General features: G+C 36.6%; 2 protein-coding genes across 7 annotated transcripts in view; one reads left to right on the forward strand and one right to left on the reverse strand.

Annotated features, from left to right (window-relative positions):
* Nucleotides 1-14,688: 14,688 nt before the first annotated feature.
* lacc1 (laccase (multicopper oxidoreductase) domain containing 1) lies at nucleotides 14,689-22,214 on the reverse strand. Of its 3 annotated transcripts, none has more exons than XM_052605515.1 (6): nucleotides 22,048-22,214; nucleotides 18,821-19,588; nucleotides 17,532-17,710; nucleotides 16,997-17,162; nucleotides 15,648-15,873; nucleotides 14,689-15,372 (listed from the first exon to the last, which is right to left on the reverse strand). In XM_052605515.1, the coding sequence occupies exons 2-6, from the start codon at nucleotides 19,335-19,337 to the stop codon at nucleotides 15,204-15,206; spliced, it is 1,257 nt and encodes a 418-aa protein (XP_052461475.1). In that variant the 5' UTR covers nucleotides 19,338-19,588; nucleotides 22,048-22,214; the 3' UTR covers nucleotides 14,689-15,203. The 3 variants fall into 3 exon arrangements, with proteins under 3 accessions (XP_052461475.1, XP_052461478.1, XP_052461477.1); XM_052605518.1 differs by having other exon boundaries at nucleotides 18,821-19,419; nucleotides 22,048-22,213; XM_052605517.1 differs by lacking the exon at nucleotides 22,048-22,214 and adding an exon at nucleotides 20,300-20,383.
* An 834-nt stretch (nucleotides 22,215-23,048) lies between these two features.
* Nucleotides 23,049-23,849, forward strand: part of LOC128019516 (ecto-NOX disulfide-thiol exchanger 1) — a 76,462-nt gene continuing 75,661 nt past the window's right edge. For 2 of the 4 annotated variants that reach the window (XM_052605519.1, XM_052605520.1), the window contains exon 1: nucleotides 23,049-23,248. In XM_052605519.1, the coding sequence (XP_052461479.1) occupies nucleotides 23,128-23,248 (121 nt within the window). In that variant the 5' untranslated portion in view covers nucleotides 23,049-23,127. The remainder of the gene's footprint in view (nucleotides 23,249-23,849) is intronic. The other 2 variants (XM_052605521.1, XM_052605522.1) reach the window with 1 other exon arrangement.

A 23,849-nucleotide genomic window follows, 5' to 3' on the forward strand; every position in this document is an offset into this window, starting at 1 on the left:
CATTCTTACAGCATTATTGTCTCCTCAAAGAGAAGAGACTACTATTTTACTGTGACCATCTGAATGCTATAGATATGACAGACTTATCTATTAAGAAGGGTTTTAGTATACTTGTTTTCTCTGCATCTGAAGAAAGAAACAGGCTGCATTTTCTGAGCTAAAGCAATGCACTCAAACTGTTTACTGTCTGCCATAGTGAATCAACAGCGTCAGATACAGCAGAACACATAGAGTTCATTTCTGGTCTCGTTGAGATTGATTACTATTAACAAACTCTCTGTTAATTTCTGTTGATCTGCACACACACACACACATACACACACACAGACAGGCAGTTCTCGGAGCGAGCAAAACAGGACCACGCTCTGCTCAAAGGTCATTCATAATTGATTGAATCTGTAGAAACGCATGCGGCTGAGTTCTCACGCTAACACTCACAGTCACACCCTTTCAGGAACCTGAAACACAATCTGACCCGTCTCAGACCAAAACATTAAAAATGCCCTTCACAATAGCATCTGCTGAAAGGATGTGTTCTGTAATATAAGAGACAGCACAAAGCAGATCCAGTCAGAAGGTGTTTCAGTCAGATACAAATTTCCATATTTTGGGACAAAAGAAAATACAGAGCAGATGTGGAACAGATTATATTTGACAGTGTAGTGAGGTATAAGCCAACATCATTACCACTTAAAGAGTATTGTTATCTTGTTTTGAGGTAAATTATCTTCAGTTATGAAAAGGAAATTGTAACAAGATATCAAGATTTTATTTTTACCTTAATCTTAATTGTTTATATATATATATATATATATATATATATATATATATATATATATATATATATATATATATATATATATATATATATGATTAATATATGATATAGTATCAATTATATTTTATAATTGTAATATTTTGTTATATATTTTAAGGTATAAATATTCTATCATATATAAATCTTAATAAAATAAATACTACATACAAATATTTTGATTATTATATTTAAATAACAGATTTTTTCATTTTGATATTAATATTAACCTTTTTGATAATGTTTTATATATTTGTTTCAAGGTAAAACATATTTTGTATTATATTGTATATAAATACATACATAATGATATTATTGTTGTATTTAAATATTTTAAATAATTATTCTTTCATCATTTTTTGTTGTTGTTTTATCTTTTTTTCCTGCTGCGTGTTAGTTGTTAGCATAACATGATCATAAATAACAAGAAACAATAATGAACGATAAAACCAAATGATGCCCTCCCAAAATATCAAAATAACATTTTATTCAAAAGTAAAAACCTGTTGATCATAAGTCAAATAATCTTAAAAAAAAAAATCAAAAATGATTGCGTGCAATAAAATGTCATAGGTCAATATTTCTTAAAAATAAAATTTTGTTTTACACTAACAGCAAGCCAAATGTTTTTAATAAACTTAAAGATATTTTTGCAGTGGACTTTATAGCATAGCAACCATCATACTTGGGAGTTTCTTAGTGGATATAGTTGAGGGAGTGCCATGTAGATTTAAGAATTGAACAAATCTTCTGATTACTGAGTTTTTATTGTACACACAAGCCTGCTGAGCAAATGGGTGCAGCTATTTTGGATGGAGGTATGTGTTTGTGTGTGTGTGTGTGTGTGTGTGTGTGTGTGTGTGTGTGTGTGATGAGCAGGAGGAGGGTCAGTGTTTGAGAGAGATGTATTTGGCTCATCATCACTGAAGTAGATGAAGTGGAGAGAATATGAAGCAGGGTAATGTTGGCGGGGGCTCAGCTGTGTTACTCAGCTTGTATTGTTTCAGCACTGTGTGTGATTAGCGCTGCCATTTTCTTCTTTGTCAAACACTTCTAGTGCTTCTGTAAGCTTGCCACTGGCCGTATTGTTTATGCTGCTGCCCACACAAAAACTATTTGAGCACACCCGTGCGGTTTAAGCCATCAACCCTTTAGAGACACAAAGCTCTCAACCACAAAAGCCTGACCCCTGAAAGCCTCCGAGAGCGGCCCAGCGGCAGGCAACAGGTCGTCCGTGAGGGATATGAATTCAGAAAGATAGAGGATATATGGATTCTGCTGGTACATGGAAATAAAAACAAAGTCATGTCATACGAGGGGGATGTGGCCCATGTTGTGTATGTGTGCGAGGGTTAAAGTGACATTTGACATATGGTGAAAATTTGCACTAATGCAACACATTGTTGTAAAAAGTGATTGAAACTGATTTTTTTGCATGCAGGATATTTACTGCGAGACAGTTAGAATAAAAAGTCCTTGAGAGAGGAAGTTATGACATGTAACTGGACAACTTATGTTTATTTGCATGCAAAGCTTCTGCAGAATTATTTGCATCAGCAGAAGTGCCACATATATCTTGAAAACACTGTAAAATATAACCACATGTTCTGAATGGGTGAACAATATTTTAGAAAATGAAAAAAAAATGTGGGGTCTCTAAGATTTTTAAAGGTTTCTGAAAAACCTACAGTAAAAAATACAGTAAAAACTGTAATATTGTGAAATATTTTTACAATAAATAAACTTTTCTATTTGAATGTTTTCAATATTTATTCTTATGACCAACTTAGAAAATGTTTGTGCTGCTAATTTTTATCTTATCTATCTATCTATCTATCTATCTATCTATCTATCTATCTATCTATCTATCTATCTATCTATCTATCTATCTATCTATCTATCTATCTATCTATCTATCTATCTATCTATCGTTTCTGCGTGTTGTAGAAAGGGCACAACTCAGACCAGTTTATGTTATAAATTGAACAGATGTCATACAGTTCTGCTGTGAATGAGTGTGTTGTTTCTCTCTGTTCTGCTCGTCTAATGCCTGTGAAGTGCAGATGATTTACAGTCCTCCTGGATATCAAACGGCACACATACTCATCCTCTCTCAGCTCGTCCCTGCAGCACTGTCTCACATCAGAGCCGTGTGCATGTGTGTGTCCTGCTCAATGAGCCTCGCATGCCTACAACACACACACACTCACACACAGCTTAGCCTGTCTAGCTCAGATGACATATTCCAGATTGTGAATACCAATATTTACTCATTTGGGTTTCCCTCACACCCTTACCACAATCAAAGGACGTTTTATTTAGATAAACACGTGAAACCGCTGCTTTTCAGCTGCTCAACAGCCATTAGATTATTTTCAAAGTAGCCCAGCTAGTCTCGACTAGCCAAAGTCAACAACAATCTGCAAGTCAGGTTTCCTTCCACTCGCTCTTCCTGCTCTTTAAAAGCCAAACGGAGCCACGCTACAGTTCAGAAGTGTGACCTGAACAGCCAAACAGCTTTCTGAACGAGAGGGAGCTGAGGAGGCTCGGTGATGCTTTCTGAGACTCAGTTAGTTCTGTGACTCTGAGCTTCTCTGCAGTCATGCCCATGAAAGCAAACAGTCTGGGTTTACAGGTTTCTATGCCTGGCTGCTCCCAGCGACGCAGTTTCAGCCGAAACTCCAGCCGTGGTGTTTTGAAAACATGTGCCATGGTGACCTTATCTACCGATGGTGTCAGCACGGCCAGGTGAAGCTCTCAGACTTTATTGGGATTTGTGGGTGTGGTGCTGGAGTTCCCTGATCGCACAGTGAACCTAAAGTAAACTGCAGTCTGGAGAATAATTGTGCACTTCTGAAACACAGAGAGGAGGAGTGACAAAAACACCATCTGCCTTCACTTTCAATACACATCAATATGATACGAACAGCTTGAGTTTGAAACGATTAGTAAAGTTTGTTTTTCTTTTTCAGCAATTTATCAAACTGGAAGGATGGTGCTTAACCTTCAGAATTTTACAATAAACCCCATTATTTTAGATTTTTTTTCCTGATTTTACAAGTTTTTGTTTGTTTCAAAATTTGGATGAACGATTGAAATGCATGACTGAAAATATTAATAATGTTAAATAAAAAAAATATAAAAAAATGAGCAAAATACATAACAAAATACCTAAATATATGGTCAATGTTTGCATATAAGAGGCCTGCAAAATATCCTAATTAATCTGTTACTCAGTAAACAGTTTGGACCGGATGTTGCCGCATAGTTATTGATCATATTATATTTCTGATCATTTTAATTTCCCCAAAAATATTACGATCATGCTACTAATGGATGAGCTTGATGGATTAGCAACATTGTGTAATAAATTATTTATATTTGTTATTACTATTTATTTTTATGGGTGTCGTAGGAAGGGCCCAAATTATGTTTCATAATAGAAGATGTCATGTTATAAATGGTTACAAATTAAATTGAATTGTGTCAAACATTTTTTTTTATGTCTAATAACAGGCCCATCAATACATGAATAAGTGTAATTTAACTTCTTCAAATATTTCTGCTATAATTCCTGTAATATCGGCTGGATACATTATCAAACGTGGTATTGTTGACAGATTTTATTTGTTAAATGAGTTGCTAAGATCTAATTCTCTGAGGTGGGCCAGGGCAAGTCCCACCTTTTTTGATAGCAGATATTTGATATATTCAAAAGTAGTTTTCATGCTAGGATAATGTATAATATATAACTACATAAAAAATGTAAAGTGCAAAGTAATATGACACCAAAGTGTACTCTATTTCTGTGGAGAAGCAGGAATTTTTTGGGAATGTTTGCGTGCATTTTAGTGATTTTAGTTTATGTGTCTGTGCAGGAGTTTAACATTACGTCCCATTGTGCCAAATCCCGAACACACAGATCCGAGCGCTTCTCGAACCTCCTCCATCCCTATCTGGGCCGCTGGCTGTCAGTAATGATGTAATGTTTGAGACTAGTGAAGCGCTCGTGAAGCTGTAAAGTTTGGTAAAATGCAACTGATTTGGAGATTTCTGGCTCAGTGCATGAAAAAAAAACATTTGTCCCTCTCTTTAAAAGCAGTTTACAAAATGAAAGCTTTTACAGCAGACGTTCTCATCCCGAGTTCCTCTGCTAAACCTGAGAGTTTCAGTGTTGCACACAATAGACACCTTGTCACGCGAGCTTACGAAGCCGTGTTATGTCAGGCCAGAGTTATTCAGTCGTATAGGTGACACGGCCACAGCTCAGAGCAAACACACACAGGCTGAGGTCTTCGTGGGATTGTGTTTGTTTTGCCTCCAGTAAACCCCGCGCCTCCGCCTCTGATCTGTCATCTGATGCTGTCACCGATCTGAGAGAGCAACGAGAGGCTTGCGTGGGAAGTCGAAATCCGCACAATTTCATCTTCCAGGCCACATTCTTGTTGACAATGATCCGCTTGTTTTGAAAAGCAGCACAACTGGAGACTCAAAGCATGCCACATGCAGGAGTGTAAAGACAAGAGACGAGACGGGGAGAGCTGACTCTGAGAGGGTGAGACTGTCAGCGTAAGGTTATATCACCGGCTGGTTTGTAACAAGTGAGGATAGAGTGAATCTTCCTGGTACTGCGGGTTACACGCTCAACAGGTTTCAAGGTGTCCCTGGTAATTACTCACAATAGTGGAGGGATTACTCTGAGATCTGTGTGACCTTTCCAGACATAACAAGCCCAGGACTAACTGAGCCTGGCCTGGACCGACACAAGCTGCGTTTGCATTTCTCTTCATTTGGGACACCACAGATAACACTTGAGTCACCGATTGTGGATTTCCAGTATGACAACATCATATATTAGTGTGTAAACAAGTTTGGACATACCAAAACAAAACAAAAAACAGTACTATTTTTTACAGTTTGGAATAGTAACGTTTGGGTAATGAATGCATCAGTGGAACAGTAAAGTCATCAAGCCGTAAAACTGCACAGATTCAAGTATTAGAATCATAACAAATCAAAATATCTCTAATATTTGAACTTGTTTGTCTAGATTCCAGTTGCATGAGGGGCATCATGTGAGTTAAGCAGTAATGAAGGTGTTAGCAAGCATGCTGCACACTTTTAATGGCCTTTTACTTCACTATCTAATAAATAAATGTAGTAAAATGATTTGTTGATAAAATATGTAAATAATTATTAATAAAATATTGTTGAAAAATAATTAATAACAATCATAATAATGTTATTATTTATTGTTATTAATAATCATAACATAAAGTCAATAACAAACATTTCAGTTTTGTAAAGATATTTATACACGAGTATATTTTTATTTATCTAAAATAAATGTATAACAAACTGAGGATCATTGTTAATACTTAAATAATAATAATTATTATTCTAATTAAATAAAAAGTATTTTATTTAGTAAAGAAATGAATTCATGAGTACATTATTATTTCACAAACATTAATTTCAAACTTTTAAACAAAACTTTAGATCAAATTTTGTCAAGTCATTCATGGTTGTGTGCATGCATGTTATGTATTTAAAATGAATATAAATGGCATCATATGCCCTAAATTATGTTGATAAATTACTGTTTAATATGAAAATAAATCTGATGTGGTTAATTTACAACATGTATTTGTCTTCCTGTTGTAACAGTGACACATTTGTTGCACTTTGAACTGTCTAGAAACTATTTCTGAGTTGAATTCAACTTTATTTTATTTAAACAAATCGAATTAAATTGAATTATTATTTTTTTTTTTACTATTATTTTGCGATGTGCATAATTTTCTCCTTTTCTCTTTTCATGACTTCAGATGTGGCACAACGACTGATGGGTAAATAAAACTCCCTGTGAGGTGACACTGGTGCACACTTGTGAAGCTGTGCTGCTCTCCAGACTGAGCATATATACACTCCCTCGCTGTGATGTGTGTGTGTAAACATACTTGGAAATAAAGCGCCTTCTGGTTCTAATTCTGATGATTTGGGGCCTTGTTGATCTCAAAAACCAAGCATATTTCAAATGTAAAACACCTGAGCCTGCTGTCTCAGACCTTCCAGTGCACAGATTATTAAAGATCTAAGCAACAAATATTTCTTGAAAAGAATCAGCTGTCCAAGCTAACAGGAATCGAAATGAAGAAGCTCAGGCATAGAGTAGTTTATCCTCAGCAGATCTTAAGGGAATCAATCAAACAGATTCCAGCGCAGCCAAACCAAACAGCAGACAACACACCGTGTCTGTCTCTCAAACACACCTCTCTCTGTCCCTCTGCGGGCTACACTTTTTCCCACAGTCCACATGTACACATGCATACACTTCACATGTGAGGAGAATATTTGTCTGAATGTATGGCAGCTGTGAAGTGAGGCCCTGTGAGGAGGGTGTGTTGAGGAACACAGACGGTCTCGAGGGAGCCGCTGCAGGTATATGGGTCAGCTGTGCCCCGTTTAGAGATCCTCCCTATCTTCCCCAGCAGGGCGAGCAAATCTGCTGAATGCGAGGGAATAAAAACATCCCCCGGCTTGTTTGCACTCATCATAGATTCAGAGGCAGGACTGAGCCAGCGCACATGAATAACAGACAGCCTATTCAGCACAGCTACTGAGATCACCTGAGTACAACTGACACTTCCTTCAACCTCGCCAGGAAAAAACAACAAAAACACACGGCCCTGCTCACTTCCTGTCAGGACGCGGCGAACTGGATTAGACCGGTTTCTCCGACAGATTCCAGAGAAGTCTTCCAAAGATGTTTTCATTAGAGATTATAACCGACAGTGACACCAACAGTGTCTGATTTATTTACCTTGATGGGAGTTTTCTCTTCACTTCAGGTGGTATATAGTTTTTTAGATATTATGTTTTTTTTTCTTAACCTGTTAATTTATTGAGAAAAATATATATATACTTGAATACAGCTCTTTTTGAAAAACAATTATTGTTTAATATATTAATAGGGGGTTAAATTCTTGAAAATATTCTTCTTTTAGTGTTTGTCCATTTTTAAATGATTGTTTTTTAGAAAAAAAAGCAATGTAGGTATTTTTATAAAATATTTAAAACATTTGAAATTCAAATACAAAGTCATGTGATGCAGAAACACGCAAGACTACAAATACTACTACTACTAATAATAATAATTATTATTTATATTATTATGCAATAATTGTTTTTATTGTGCAATTATTATTATAAATATATAAATACATATAATAAAAATAATAATACATTATATAAAATACTTATTACAAATAACAACCTTTAATATTTACTGATTGTATGGAACCGCTTGTATTTGTACACTGTTATTGTTGTAGATATATTTTTTTACTGTAGGCACTGTGAGTGTTTTTTATTGTTGTTGTTCTTGAAATTGTTGAAATACTTTTTCTCTCTCCCACCTTATATTGCTCAAAAACAACAAACTAAGCATCTCCAAAAAGCTCAGAACATTATGCAACCTGCCCCCAACCCGACACAGCATCACTATCAGCGCCGATACTTCCTTAATTGTGCACCCACTTCTCAAATGTACACTAACAATACATTTACAAATGATCTCCCAGAGTTGTATTTTTGGAATGAAGAATTGAAATCACTGAACAGAAGAGGTTTGTTACACCACAGATTTAAATAGAGCTGCTTTACACATGGAGTATCAGAGGTATACTGTAAATAACCTCAAATGTACTTCATGTGGGAACATCTAACATATTTTAACCAATCACAACAGTATAGTATGACTGAATCAATCAGGATACATCTGAACACACAAAAGTCATAGGGTTATTTTATGCTAATGCTATTCAATATAACAAATCTTACAGCAGTGTTTCTCATGCTTTTCACCTAATATCTGGATAGACATCAGAAATGTGCTCTTATTAACTCATGTTACACTGGATTTCATTTCGCATTATGGCACTGCTTGAATTTAACGAAGCCTGCAGTCTATTAGCAATGCCATTAAAATGATTGGGGCTCGTTAAAGGTGTTTCATAGGCATTGAAGGACTCTTTCCCCTCTGGAAGGGAACTCAATCACATTAAGGCTTTAGGATGTGTTTATCGCTCAAAAAAGTGAAGGATGTGGGACAGTGGGTCGGCTGGCAGCAGGGCACTGCGGCTGAGAAACAGAAATGTGCAGCTCTTATTAATTGTCTCTAGCTCCCATGTGTTTGAGGGTGGCCAGATGAAACTCGCTGAGCTGTCTCTGCCGCCCAAGACAAAGGGGACACTCAGCATTACTCCGGGATCACAGCCAGAAGGAGAAAGGAGCTGAAGGAAGCTTTTATTCACCGCAAGATGAAGTTTAGCAGCCACCGAAGGGAACTGTAACAAGAATACACAGGCTGCTTAAATCAAAAGATCAAAAGGTTGTGCTAGGTTCAATCGTAGCATGATAACAAGTGACGAGATGCTTTAAACTGTCCAGAGCTCTTGGTACTCGGGGCAGAGCCTCCGACCGAACGGAGAGATTAGAGACGAGAGGCGATCATGTTTCAAAAACAGAGAGAGGGTGAAGGTCAATGCAGGGTCTATAATCCCACTTAACATGATGAAAGCAATCGTGCTTCTCAGTAGAGTGAGCTGCTTTAGGCCAAAAACATACTTCATGCAATAATGCCAAAAACATGTGAGCCAAATCCATGATTATGATTTTGATATTTTAACCCCTAAATAGATTTTTGTTTTTCTGATTTAAACATAAATCTCAGTAAATAATTTTAGATTATTTTAGATTTTTCTGTAAATATTTGCCAGTGGATTAAGAGAAATAAATAAGGCCCATGCAGTATCTCATGCAATTTTTCGAAAGTAAATGCACCTTGTTTATATTACTGGAAAATAATAAAAAAAAATCTTGAAATTTTGCAGTAAGTACAAAAACCAGGATGTGACAACGTTCTTTATGAAAAAATTAATTATTATTTATGTATTCTGAATACAGTAAAAAATTTAAAAAAAAAAAAAAATCTGTAATTTGGTGAAATATTATTACAAAACTTAAAATAGGCTAACTGTTTTCTGTTTGAACATATTTTAAAGTGAATTAACTTAGACAAAAGAACAGCATTTATTTGATACATATAAATATATTTTTGTAACATTATCTATGTCTGTACTGTCACTTCTGATCAGTTTAATGCATCATTGAAAGTTTTTTTTTTTTTTTCTGGCCCCAAACGTTTGAACAGTATGTTGGTAGTATATTTCTGGGCGATCGAGGCGGTGGCACTGAAGTCGACTGTGATGCTCTGTGCTGACAGCGGTGGGGGGATGCTCCAGGAATGTGTCTGTGTCTCTGTAAACTCTTCATCAGCAGGTCTGCGTCTGCAGGTGAGAGAAAGCTGCAGCATCAGCGGTGTCACCGTCAGCCAACACTGTTCTGCACTGCAGCCCTGCACTGGCTCTGAACCTCTGCTCCACGATCACCCGTGGGCTCGGATCCTAGTCTGACTCAGCTATAGCAGACAGACGAAGAGGAAGAGGAATAATGCCACAGTGTCCACTGAGGGGCATTTGCTAATATTTAGCTAATAATATTTAGCCAACATTACGGTGCTAAAAAGGTAATCATGTATGCTTGTAAAACTGTTAAGTGGCCGTTCACGCAAAACACATTTTTCCATTCATTCCAGTGCGCTACTTTCCATTGTCTTTTGCAGAGTCTACCACATGAGTGCTGCATTTTTAAGACATGCACCCAGAAGACTCTAATAAGTGCATATTAATGTGCTTACGACCACTCAGAACGCTATAAAAAACTGAATAGTGACACCCACATAACTGCTCAAAAGAAAAGTTTTGCATGGGGAAAAACAAGTTTTCTTCAGATATTGGTGACAATATGAAGGCAGTTCTCCTTTTAGATGACTTATGTCTGAGTCAGAACGTATTGCACCAGTAAACCGCATTATCATGCCCTAAGATGTAGGAGGGAGACACCAAACCACATAAATGGATAAAAATCTGGATGAAACCGGATTTTGTCCTCTGACAGATTTTGATTTATTTATTTATTTTTTGCTAGTTATCCTTGGGACATTACTCAAGGTAATGTTTGCAGACATGATTCAGTAAAAAGGAAAAGGAGAGTCACAGACCGTCCACGCCCAAAACTACATGTATTTCAACTAAGCCCCTGTTTTCATATCCACAGAGTAATCATGACAAAGCAAACCATCAAAGATGGGAAGGGGGTGGGTGGAGAGGGTGGGGGCGCATGGCTCATGAACCATTAAAGAACTTGTGCCTCAAGCGCCAGATAATATTAAGATATTAGCACTTCTTTAATAAGACAATATTTCAGAATCTTTGTGGATTCAGGGACATTGTTGGCACTTGTGATGTTTATGGTGCTTTTAAAGCTAAACATGTTCCTTTTCTCATCTGTGTACACACACAGGATATGTGCTCATGTAGTGGTTCCTGCTTCAGCGGAGAGCTGATATAAACACTGATGTAAAGAAGTGGATGATGGGGGTGGAAAGTGTCATCGGCACAGTTACATAAGCAGACACGGCTCAAAAACTAAGATTTCATCGCAGCATTAATCCAATATACAGTACTCTGGGGTGCAACCACATCAAAATCTGATTTTACTTTTTCTATTTTATACGTTTCCGGATTTTATTTTGTTTTTAAATGTTGTCATCGTAATAATTTTTTTTTTTTTTTTAGTTTGTGTGATATTAAAAATAATGCAAAATAGCATTTTCACTGGTGGTCTCAAATATTTTGAACTCCTCTGTATTTCTAAGATTACTTTATATATCAATTAATTTAAAGAAGACAAATAATGTCTTTTATATATTTTATACATGAATGATATAGATATTAGCAGTGAATGTCTGATGTCTTGTAGGAAAGAAGGAAGCTTGTTTCCAGTAAATCACTGTTGTAAAATCTGTGCGGATACAGATGCTGGTTTGTGAGGACTTGCTATTTTTTCCATAACAAAAGGTTACGATGTCTATATTTTGGAAGCTCTTTAAGCCATGTTCCCTCATCGAGGCAAATCAAACGGGCCACGTACACACTGTGTTCACCTCCTTCTGCATTTAAAGCTTTGGATTAGCTCAAGATGCTGCTCTCTGCCTCTGCTGAATCCCAAGAAATCATCACATTTAATGATTTTGAATAATTCCACTGCAATTAATGGCTTACCCATTATATCTCTGCCTAATTTAACTGGTGATGTAAAATAGTGACTAAAGGCCAGTTCATTCCAAAACTGGTAACTATAATGCTAGCTATATTATCATTAACACTAATGACCGATAAACACACACACACACACACACACACACACATATATATGGGCTATATTCTGTATTCAGACTATATTATGAAGTTGACATGCAGGTTGATGGATTTTATGGTCAGATCATGTGATTTCCAGTAAGATGTGTTTCCTCATTGGAGATGTAGATTAAGCTGGAATGCAGGTTAATAAAACAAACTGTGGCGCAGGAGTTAATGCATTCACAGCCCAGGCCAAGACTTGTGCACCTGGTTCCCAAATGAGTTCTTTAACTCCATTAACCTTGTCTATATCCCGTATACCCTAAATGTGATTTAACTTGCTCTTATTTGTTTAAATGTCTGCACACACAGTTTCTTTGGAAGTGTTTTTTCTTGAGCACAAAGGATATGTGTGTCGATGACTTCAGGAAGTTAGAAGGAAACCGAGATGTGATCTGAAGTCATAAATCAGGAAGACTGTGCCAATCGTGCTGTGCCACAGACGATCATGGTCTAAAGTGCAATAAACCACAATATTAGTGCCAGAAGTGTTCCTGTGAATGCATGTGTACTGATAATGTGGCTCTGGCTTTAATACACCATAGACAATGTGCACTCTGAAACATCATAAAATGATTAAGTGCGGATGAATGTGGTTCTGGTGTACACATGCACATCATACCAGAAATGATGGGCTGATAAATAAGTATTTCTTTGTTTTTAACACCGGTGATTCACAGAGATTTGCCATTTTGAAAGATCTATGGTCATTTTTTTTTCTTGTTAGTTTTGACAACCAAAGTTCAGCTTCATGCTACCTTTACCTTTCTCTGTGTAGAGAGAAGACAAAACGCTCGGGTGAATGCTAGTTCATTTCCTGCTAAATCCATCCCGACAGCTCTGAAATATAAATCAATATTATATGTTTATTAAAATGGTATTTGGGCTAAGTAAAGTCATGGGCTAGAAGAATAGATTTCATTAATACATACATTTATACATTTAATATGCAGTTTTTATTATTATTATTATTGGTACAGTTTTAGTAGGATACTGGAACAAAACTGATAGAATAGATATTATTATGTTAGTAGGTACGACTATGACAGATCCTTTAGTTCAGGGGTCACCAAACTGGCTCCTGCAGGGTTTAGCTCCAACTTGCCTCAACACACCTGCCTGGAAGCTGTACGTATACCTAGTAAGCCCTTGATTAGCTGGTTCAGGTGTGTTTGATGAGGGGTGGAGATGAACTCAGCAGGACACGGCCCTCCAGGACCCAGTTTGGTGACCCCCGCTTTAGTAGGTCAGCAGAGTTATTGAGGTATTGATTGTGTAAGGGTTTAACAGTCATTTTTTCTCAACACTGAGAAACACTCACTTGCCATGAAAGCACATGTGCACGCTGCTGCTTGACAGATAAGTGTCTTTCTTCATTGCTGGTCAAAACATCACGTCACTCTTGGGCATCTTTATTACCTTCCGTTAATGACTTTATGGTGCTGTCATTTCAACAGCATGTGATAAGGAATAGCGGAGATGTTTTTGTGACATTGCAAAAGTGCTGTTGAAGACAAAAGCCTGGCTGTGATACCGCTGAAGTGCACTTGAGCGCCAGCCAACAATCCGTCTTTTACTAAATAAACAAGTGACAGCTGCGACGCGAGCGCCCTCTAGTGTCGAGCTCTTCAAACAGACGAAGAATATAGAGATATATTAAATACATATTTACTAATATAAAATAACGTTAAACAAGGAAACTTATGTATATTGTACAAACAGTTTCCTATAGGCTACAATACAATATATGGTCCCACTAGGATAGTTTTAAACTTGACATATGTGACCCTGGAGCACAAAACCAGTCTGAAGTCACTTGGGAATATTAGTAGCAAAAGCCAAAAATACATGATTGTATGGGTCAAAATTATAGATTTTTCTTATACGGCAAAAATTAGGATATTAAGTAAGGATCATGTTCTATGAAGATATTTGGTAAATTCCCGAACATAAATATATCAAAACTTAATTTGTGATTAGTAATATGCATTGCTGAGAACTTCATTTGGACAACGTTAAAGGTGATTTTCTCAATATTTTAGAATTTTTAGTTTTTTTCATCCTCAGATTATAGATTTTCTAATAGTTGTATCTCGGCCATTTCGAGAAAAAAAATGGACCTTTATGACCTTTATGGTTTTGTGGTCCAGGGTCACATATTAGGCTTGACATGACATAAAAGAATAGCTGTTTTCTCTGTGATATGATTTGGTTAGTGCAAAAATGCACTAAACAATTAGAACAAGCGATTATAATATGTGAACGGTCACGCTAAAATTATAAGATTTGCTCCCTCTAGTGTACACTCACAGTCTATTTCAACCCCTCAAAAATGTCATTAAAATAGATTGTGTAATTAAAAACATAGAAAAAAAAATATATATATATATAGATAATATATATATATATATATATATATATATATATATATATATATCACAGATATTAAAAGAGAGTTCCTGAATTATGTATTTTAGTGAGGTTTCCTTCATTCTTCCAATAATATGTTGAAGACATGACCTGTCATTTTACTGCCCTCATAGAAAAAAAACAACTATACTTTTTTGTAATCTTACATTTTTATAAATCAGCTGGTTCACACACATTACAGATTTTGTCCAAAACATAAAATTATTTATTATATTTTATAGTTTAAACATCCAAGTAAAATGTGGAAATAGTCCTGCGATCATTCAAAATTACAAATGACAATATAAATATTATTTAAATGTAAAATGATATTAAATTACATAATTCAGAGTGACAAACTCTAATCAACTCTTGGAAATGCTGATCAAGACATCAACCAGGAGTCAGCTTTCAAGGAAATGTAAAGAAGTTATATCTCCTACTATTGATTACAACTGCACTGTTTGTTTGTATGCATGTAAAGCTTCTTCTGCAGTCCTGTGATGTGATGTTTGTGAAGAAACCAAATGATTGTCTTCATTTGAAGTGCATTTCCATACTAAATAATTTATTATATTAATGTATTTATGTACTGTCCTTTAGATTCATCTCCTAAATGTTTCTTCACATTCAATCAAAGCTTGGTGAATGCAGGATTATTTGATCCACACAAAGCCAATTTGTGTCCCAAAGTTGAGTCCATCTCTCACATGGGAGAAGAATAGTTCAGGAGAGCAGGAGGTGCAGAGAGTGGAGTCAGCCTCGTGTGGGACCCTGATGTCCTCCATGTGTTCGGCTTTAATCCCACCCCTCTCCAGCAGAACTCTGAAAGACAAAGCACCATTGGTAGTAGTAATATAACTACTTATATACTTAAAAGAGCAAATCAATCAGAGGTCTTCCATTAGAGTTAGTCTGCAATGCATACTGTACATGTGCACCCATTTCCCCTGGGCAAAATCAGAACTGGATAAATCACCTTAATTTCAGAGGTGTTCATTACTGTGGGTCACTTCAGGGAGTCACATGACCTGTGTGAGAGGCGCTGAGGGCAGAGGGCCAATGAAACAGCTCTCTGGTGAACAGCTGATGATGTTTACCTGGTTGCGAGTCTGATGTCAACGTAAGGTCTTGACGAGTCGATGTGTCTAACACAGTCTGGGTGTATGGCGTGAAACTCTCGGGCCGAATCTTGATCCAGAGTAAAGCAGCACGGCCCAACAGAAGGACCGATCACACACACAATGTCTTCAGGCCTGCTGCCAAACTCTGACACCATGGCGTTCACTGTTGCAATGGCGACTCCCATGAGGGTCCCCTTCCAGCCTGTGACACACACAGACGAGAGAAACCAGATAAACAACTATTACATTTATGCTACAGCTTCTGGAATGTTATGGTAAGATATTACATAAAAACACAGTGAACGATCATACTGCAGCTCTGAAACGAGCATAAATAAGGGTTATGTAAGCAATGACAGCAGCACTGGGACCAACTCAATTACATTAACCCTTCTGGGAATACTCCAATTCCAGCTGCCTTTGAGATAAAACAAATTGCTTCCATGTGCATCATAAGTGTGTATTTTCTCTTTAGCTGCACTTGGACTGACAGGGACCCTATGTAGTGTTCACTACCCCCTGAGCACTGGATGTCTGTTGAAACTGACTTCACAAAATGAGTTCAGTTGGAACACCCTAGTCATCACACACAGGCAAAACTTGACATAATGTAGAAATATAAAGACATAATATAATAGTAATATATTTATTTATTTTCTATGCATCTATATTCTGTATACATATAAAGTTTTATTAATTTAATCAATTTAAATGGTCATATTTGAAAGCACTAAACAGAGTAGTAAAGGCTGATGCATTGTTTAATATTTAGAACACTGTGTAATATTATCACACAGACAAAACTTGCCACTATATATTATGCAGTGATTAAATTAATACTAACTTTTATTATTACCATGACCATGATATATTTGCACAGTAACTGTCACATCTCTTGAACTTTTTATCCATTAACAGCTGCACACAAAACACACCTGGGACTAACTAGACTCAATAAAACTCTGGCACCTAAACTTATCTTATCACTGTGTTTATATTACTCCTTTAGTACCTGAGAGTGATGTGCAATGAATAGCGAGTCAATTTCCTTCTCCACTTCCTATTAAGTGATGTACTGATGTTCAGAAATTAGTGATGTATTGATGTGTTGAATTGCCTTTCCTGCTTCAGTTCATATGAATACACTCTTCCCACAGAGCTCACTCGAAGCTAGAAGTGAATCAGTATTAAGCAACGCAGATCTAACCCTAATCTATCAGTTACATTATTATTTGGGTGAATGAAAACCTGTCAAATTTTGTTTAAAGAAATCAGAAGTCTATTTGTAGGAGCATTAAGGTTTTTGGCATTGTGATGTGACTCACCTGCATGTGCCACTCCGATCACCTTCGCTACAGGGTCAGTGAAGAGCAGCGGCATGCAATCGGCTCCTGGGGCTGCTATGACAACACCCACCTGATTGGTCACCATTGCGTCGTAACTGTCAGGGGCGGGTTTGCCCATCACCCAAACATCACTGGCATGATTACACTGACGTCAGCGACAAAGACATGCAGTCAATATGTTGATCAGATCAATGCATGATGCACCAAAAAATGATACAAATATTAAGCACATGCATTAGATTTTTAGTTTAAATGTTGCAAAAAAAAAAAATAAATCTAACTTTTATTCATTATATATGTACATGCTATTTATATTTTTGTACTAAACTAATTTCAAGAATTTGTGCATGAGAATTTAAAACAAAAAATCCATACGATCATGATAATAATCAGTGTCTAAACATGCACAGAGAGTGTGTATTGTGAAAGTTTAGTCAGTGAGGCAGTATCTGGAATTATGATATGCTGCTTGCTGATAGAGAGACTTCCTCATATTTTCTTTGTGATGAGGTACCTTTATGAGGTTGAACTGTTTGGGGTGAAATCCCGCCTGCAGGCCGAGCCTCCGGATGTTCTCAGCCACCACGGCTCGGGGGTCTTTACGCCGCGGGTTACAGAAGAGGTTCAGTGAGCTCAGAGTGCTGATGTAGGAAATACCTCCAGTACGAGTGCTAAAGCCATGACCGAAGCAGTCTTTGAACCACAAGAAATAGAGACACAGATCGAAATAGAGAATCTGCTCACTCTGTACATTCACACTGCACACATAAGGTGCATCCTGGGATGCTTTTAGACAGTATTGAAAGAGTTCCCATGTAAGCCAAATACTCACTGGCTGTATTTCATTCACAATCTTTTCCAAATATATAAGCCTTCTGGATCACATCTGATACTTGAATGTCTAAGGCATCTTAATTCCTCAAATGATCAAAAACTTTGCTGAAAAACCTGTTGTACACAATCTACTTCATGCCTTCCGTTGTTTGACTGATAGTTCAGACTTTGCAGGAAGTAAAAGGCCTTTTAGTTTATTTCTAAAAATGTCAGTTTTCAGGTTGTTGTACACGTGTCAAAATTTACTGATTTTTGTAAACAAAAGAATACCATTTATATTGTTATAAATATTTTGAGATGAACATATACCAGACTGAAGCAACTTGGGTTTACTTAATTATCCATACATCATTTTTAAGGGGGAATTATTATTATTATTATTTTATTTTTATTTTTTTAATGTGAGCATCAGGCTTTTAAGAAGAGTTTATTTGTTCATCTGTCAATCACCGTTGTATTGCCTTATCTGCTTTGGCCCCAAAATTAAAACTACAGAGCTTTGATCATAAAACTATAAATTTAAATATCACCTTATTAAGAGATAGAGTGAAAACTGATATTTATATTAATTTTATGCAAGCAATCTATTATAATGTGCTCAAAATCTAATTTATTTACAAGTTTTTAGAATTGCACCTTTATATATAAAAAAAAAAAAAAAAACATGCACCGAAATCCACTTTTTTTTCGCTCAGTTTTTGGGCCTCTGAATAGTGCTTTCCTTATTGAGTGTGAGCTCCACATTCTCTCAATTTTTCTAAGTGTTTAATAAACTGCTCAATAATAGGCTAGTAATAATAATATATCAAAACTTTAAATGTATTTAATATATATGTCTGTTTATTACTACAAGTGAATTTATATCAGCCCTCAGATTCAAAGTTTCAGTATTACTAATTTAATACAAATATGCAAATGCATATACTATTATAAACAAGTACATAGGCTACAACAGCAAGTGTTACTAACCTGAGATGAACGGAGATCTGAGGACTGTGACGTCTCCTCCGAGCGCTGGTAGCTGCTGTAGAAACGTGCTGAGCTCTCGTGCAGCGTCAGCTGTGCTCTGACCCGAGGGACAGCACTCACTCTCACACTCACAGGACAGACTGTCAAACATCACACTGTACTCGAACTCATAGGCAGAGGTGAAGAGGAGCTCCTGGTAGACCTGAAACAACCCTCTCCCGCGACTCGAGGTCACGATCTTCACCTTACTGATGTCCTCTTTGTCTATAGCCTGTTTGAATGAGTATAAGGCGGCTGAGAGCGAGCTCTTGCACAGGATCTGAGGAGAGTCTCTGAACCCGATAAACACCTCCTGAAGTGAGCTGCTAGGAGATCTGTCTGGATCCGCGATGAAGAAGACCGGCTCTCGTGAGCCATTCCCGGAGGATGCACAGAACTCGCCGATGCGCTCTTTCACACAAGTGTCATAATGTGACGAGCGGACGTGAGTGAGATCCACGAGAGTTGCTGCAGTCATCTCTGCTGGATGGCTAACGGGTCATCACACGCAGACGCGATCGTTTCTCTCTCTCTCTCTGGGATAGAGGTTATGTGTGGACCTGCAAAAATTCCACACCTGATTATGAATGTCACAAACGAGGAACTTTTTTTATTTACCACGAAAATAGAATTTCCTCTGTTCTAGGCACTTCCTGAAAAGCGCGTAGCTCCGCCCTCAGTGGAAACTCCTCACCGGACGAGCCTCGCGTGCTCTTCCTTCAGGTGCAACTGTGCGACACAAATGCACGAGACATTTCTCTGACACGGAAATTCCTGTGGGTTGCTACAGTATGTTTTTTTGTCATGTTATCCTTCGGAACAACCTACAGAACTAACAAATATTGCTACAAGTGTGATTGCATATAATAATTCCTGTCATATGCGCATAAACTGACAGTGACCACTACTAAGCTACTAGTAGAAACTTTCTGTAAAGTTGTTTGCAATGATTTGTATCGTAAAAAGCGCTTTACAGATAAACTTGAATTGAGCTGTTTTGCAGACTTGTAACAGACTGTCAGATTTTTTTATGAACTTCCCCAATAAAGAGTCTTGTTCTGAGACTGGACTGACACTGACTGTGACCCTTGCCTGTTGTGGTCATGATGAGGGCCATTCCTGCTATGCTTTTACATTTTCATGTCCTCATCATATGGTCATCTAGGAAGGTTCTGCATTCTGAGCAGTTTCGAGATATTGAGCTTCAAAGGGTTTGCATTCCATATAGTGATATGGGAAATGGGGAACAAGTTTCTTTCACACATCAGCCCCAAAATGTACAAAAAAATCACATAATGTAAATAAGTAAAACTCAATTTTGACAAAAACGGATAATTCCAAGGTGACGATATGCATCCAATATTGCATAACATATTAAATATAATGTAATTAAAATTAGAATATTACTATGTGAAAATCACTTCACTGGTTTGAACTGACTTATGTTCATGTCCTTGAATGCCGAACTAACTTCTGACATGGAAAACAGGGAAATATTCCAGGTGGTTCTTCCCCAGTTCCTTTCTTCATTTAAAATGATTCATGTTGAAAAAAAAAATACATTTAAGAGGTTTGTTTAAACTGGTTGCAGGTCCTAACATCATCTTTCAGGAAGTGACATCACCACATTTTTGGTGGAAAAACATCAGCACAAATGAATCAATATATAAATTCTGTGATGTTTTGTGTTATCGTCAGCATTTAATTGTTTGCTCATATTAAAGAAATCACTGTAATATAATAAAAATCTGCAAAACCCTAGTCAGAGCTCAGATAGAAAGATGAATGACCCATGAGTATTTAATCACATGATGATTATGTTCTTATACTGTACTGATTCCAAAAAAAAAAACATGAAATGATGAGCAGTTGTCTTATTATTGCTGTATTTCTTAGAAATTCTCATCATTTCACCATTTGAATAGAATGTATATATATATTTGTGAATTCTGTCATCCAAACTAAAATTACAATATCATTGTATTTTTGTAGCTTTTGAATTCAAGTGAATAAAAAAATAAATAAAAATAAATAAATAAATACATAATTAATAACTAATAATAATAATAAAAACAACAACATTGAAATACATTAAAGCCAATTTCAGGTAGCCTATAATTTAAGAAAAAAAAAAAACACTGAATTGAATTCCATTGTTCATATATGTTTTTCAAAAAAAAAAAAACAAAAAAAAAAATCTAATTCCACTGTTCATAATTGTTTTACTATTTTAAATTGGCTGAAAATCCATAATAGCCTATAATACTTTTTTTTAGTACAGAGTATTGTGTAAAAAGGCTTTTTATTACTATATAAAAGGCAATTTCACATGGCCAAAAAATGTATTTAGCAGGTTTTTAATAAAACAGGAACCTTAAAATGGTAACATCTAAATTAACTAGATTTTTCTTTTTAAGATTTACATACAGTATAGCCCAATATGTAACCTCATGTCTGACCTTACAGTAGGTCAGTATAAGAAATGTCTTTTGACTTTTATTATGACATTGTTGTCAACTGCTTCGTTTACAACTGTGAGTGCAAGATAGATTCAAGTGATTATCGATGTGATCACAAAAACACAGCGGGTCACTTAAGGAGGCCTTTGTTCACCCCCCGGAGCCCTGTGAGACACTATTTTTTATGGAAGGGTGCTTTTTATTTAAATTCTTTTGGACTGAAGGAATGCAACTCCCGCTGAATGCAATGATAATGATAATGAAAGATCAAAGACCTAGGATGCCTCGGGGTGGAGTAAAACGCAGCCTAATTTTCTTTTTTGTGTGAACTAACCCTTTAACTACAGTGCCTTGTTGTAGGTTAAAATGCTGACTCAATTTACCCCACAACTTTTGGCTCACTTTGCCCCATAGCTGCCATTTAAAAAATAAAAATAGCTACTGTAGCTTCCCAGTTCAGGCTAATATTTAGCTAAATGATTGGTATGATTGTATTGCTAATTACCTATATGTCTCATAAATATTTTTAGACCTGGATAAATGTACTTTGATGAAGCAACCATTACATCTGTTATAACTTTGGCAAGCCTAAAAAAGTTTTTAAAGTGAATAGGTGCCTTCTGCTCCTCCCATGTGTTTTTCCTTATCACAGTCCGGCAGAAATTATGGGTGGTTCCAAAATAAATGGTCATCTGACAGTAAAAGTGTACAATTGCCAAGTCAACTTACCCACTGGCTCAACTTACTCCACTCTCCCCTTCTTCCATTGAAGTCTGAAATTATTACAGAGTGTGCTGTCTTCTCTTTTAATTGTATATTTGTAACAACTGGATCACTTGTATTAACAAGCACCCACCCTCTAGAGCCCCTTTTTTAGGTTTGGGCCACTGCCCCTCAAAATGTCTGTACACGGCCCTGGTATGACGTGTCATAGTGACGAGTTGATCATCTGATAGGCTAACACTAAAAACACTTGGCAAACACTGAAGTGTGTACAGTGGCCAACAGAGGGAGCACAATTACCAGATGATGTTGCCTTTACTCTGATCAGCCACGGTGCTTTGATTCGGATCGGAAATATATGCAATAACCTCTCTGTTAAAAAACACTTAGAATGCATATGGTATCTATTTAAAATGTTGAGAGTTGTAAATTTCATTTAACGCTAACACACAAATAAGCAGACCACAGCATCCAATTCTGCCTGAGATTCACAAACATTTTAGGTCACAAGACTAAATCTTTAGAAGAATGCATCTTTCCACAGGACACTGCATAAATAAAAAAAATAAAAATAAATGTTGGTTGTTAAACTTCCTTCATCAATCAATCAAAAAAAAAAAAAAAAAAAAAAAAAAAAAAATAATAATAATAATATATATATATATATATATATATATATATATATATATATATATATATATATATAGATAGATAGATATATAGATATATCCAAATTGATTTATGTAAAATGTAATATGATTTGCATTACTACTAAATCCTACATAACATGCTGTGACTACGCTCACTATTATGTAAATAATTTCAATAAGTCATGCAGTAAATATTGTTGTTAACATGTTAGTCCGACTCACACCTCACATCAGGCAACTGACTTGTGATTTAAGATTATTTGTCAGTTTTTAGACGTAACAACACGCATGGGTTTTTATTAAACTGCACATGAACTGTCCTCGCTCATTGGAGGCAGTTCGCCGTGGACTCGTGGACTCGTGCACGCTGATCCGCGTCGCGCGCGCCTCGCTCTCTCTCGCTCTCAGCGCGTGGAAACAGCAGCTGTTCCGTTAGATGCAGCAGCACCGAAGAGCGACGACGGGCAGCGTTTCGCATTCCAGCTTCGTTCTCGTTTATTTCGCGGGATTATTACGTCTAATCACACAGAGTCTCGGAGCAGGCTCGATTCAGACCGGTAAGAGTCGTTCTTCATTCTTCAGTTCTGCTGCTGTGTGTGTTCACTCCCTGCGCGCGTCCCAGTCCTGAGAGCGTCTGCTAGTTCCCATTCTTCTCATTTCATCAGACTGAGTTGAGCTCCATCACAATGTTTCCTTGTATAGAAGCATTAACAATATCTACGAGTGGTGTAGTTACATTTTATTTGCATCTTGTTTATACATATATTTTTTTCCTAAATTGCGTGGTTACACTTGATACTGAATTCATAGTATACTTGTTAAGACAGAATTATCATTATAGGCTGTTGTCTGTTGAATATTATATCAGTTTCGAAAGTTCAAGCCGCGATTGTTTTGTTTTGGTTACAGAGTTCACTGGACATAAAGCTGCACAGACTCAATGAAGGACATTATTTCGTTCATATAACACGATAAAAGCGATAGACGACCACAAACAGTAAGTTTCTCGGTTCTGCGATGCTTTGAAAAGGGGCTGAAGAGAACATACGTTGGTTAAGTTCAGTTTGGATGAGTTAAGAGTTGAATGTCGGCTCATTTCTGTGGTTTGTTGTATTAATCGCCGGGGTTTTCCGCTCTGTAGAAGCACGATGCCCTTGA

This window comes from Carassius gibelio, chromosome A9 (genome assembly GCF_023724105.1).
Source record: "Carassius gibelio isolate Cgi1373 ecotype wild population from Czech Republic chromosome A9, carGib1.2-hapl.c, whole genome shotgun sequence".
In the NCBI taxonomy this organism is placed as follows: domain Eukaryota; kingdom Metazoa; phylum Chordata; class Actinopteri; order Cypriniformes; family Cyprinidae; genus Carassius; species Carassius gibelio.

What these genes read in the sequence shown, in the direction of transcription:
- lacc1 (XM_052605515.1), bottom strand. Translation starts at nt 19,337, where the DNA reads ATGACTGCAGCAACTCTCGTGGATCTCACTCACGTCCGCTCGTCACAT. An exon ending in CAGATCTCCGTTCATCTCAG is followed by an intron (nt 17,711 to 18,820) that starts GTTAGTAACACT and finishes TGTGGTTCAAAG; the next exon opens with ACTGCTTCGGTCATGGCTTT. An exon ending in GACATCAGACTCGCAACCAG is followed by an intron (nt 15,373 to 15,647) that starts GTAAACATCATC and finishes TTTGTCTTTCAG; the next exon opens with AGTTCTGCTGGAGAGGGGTG.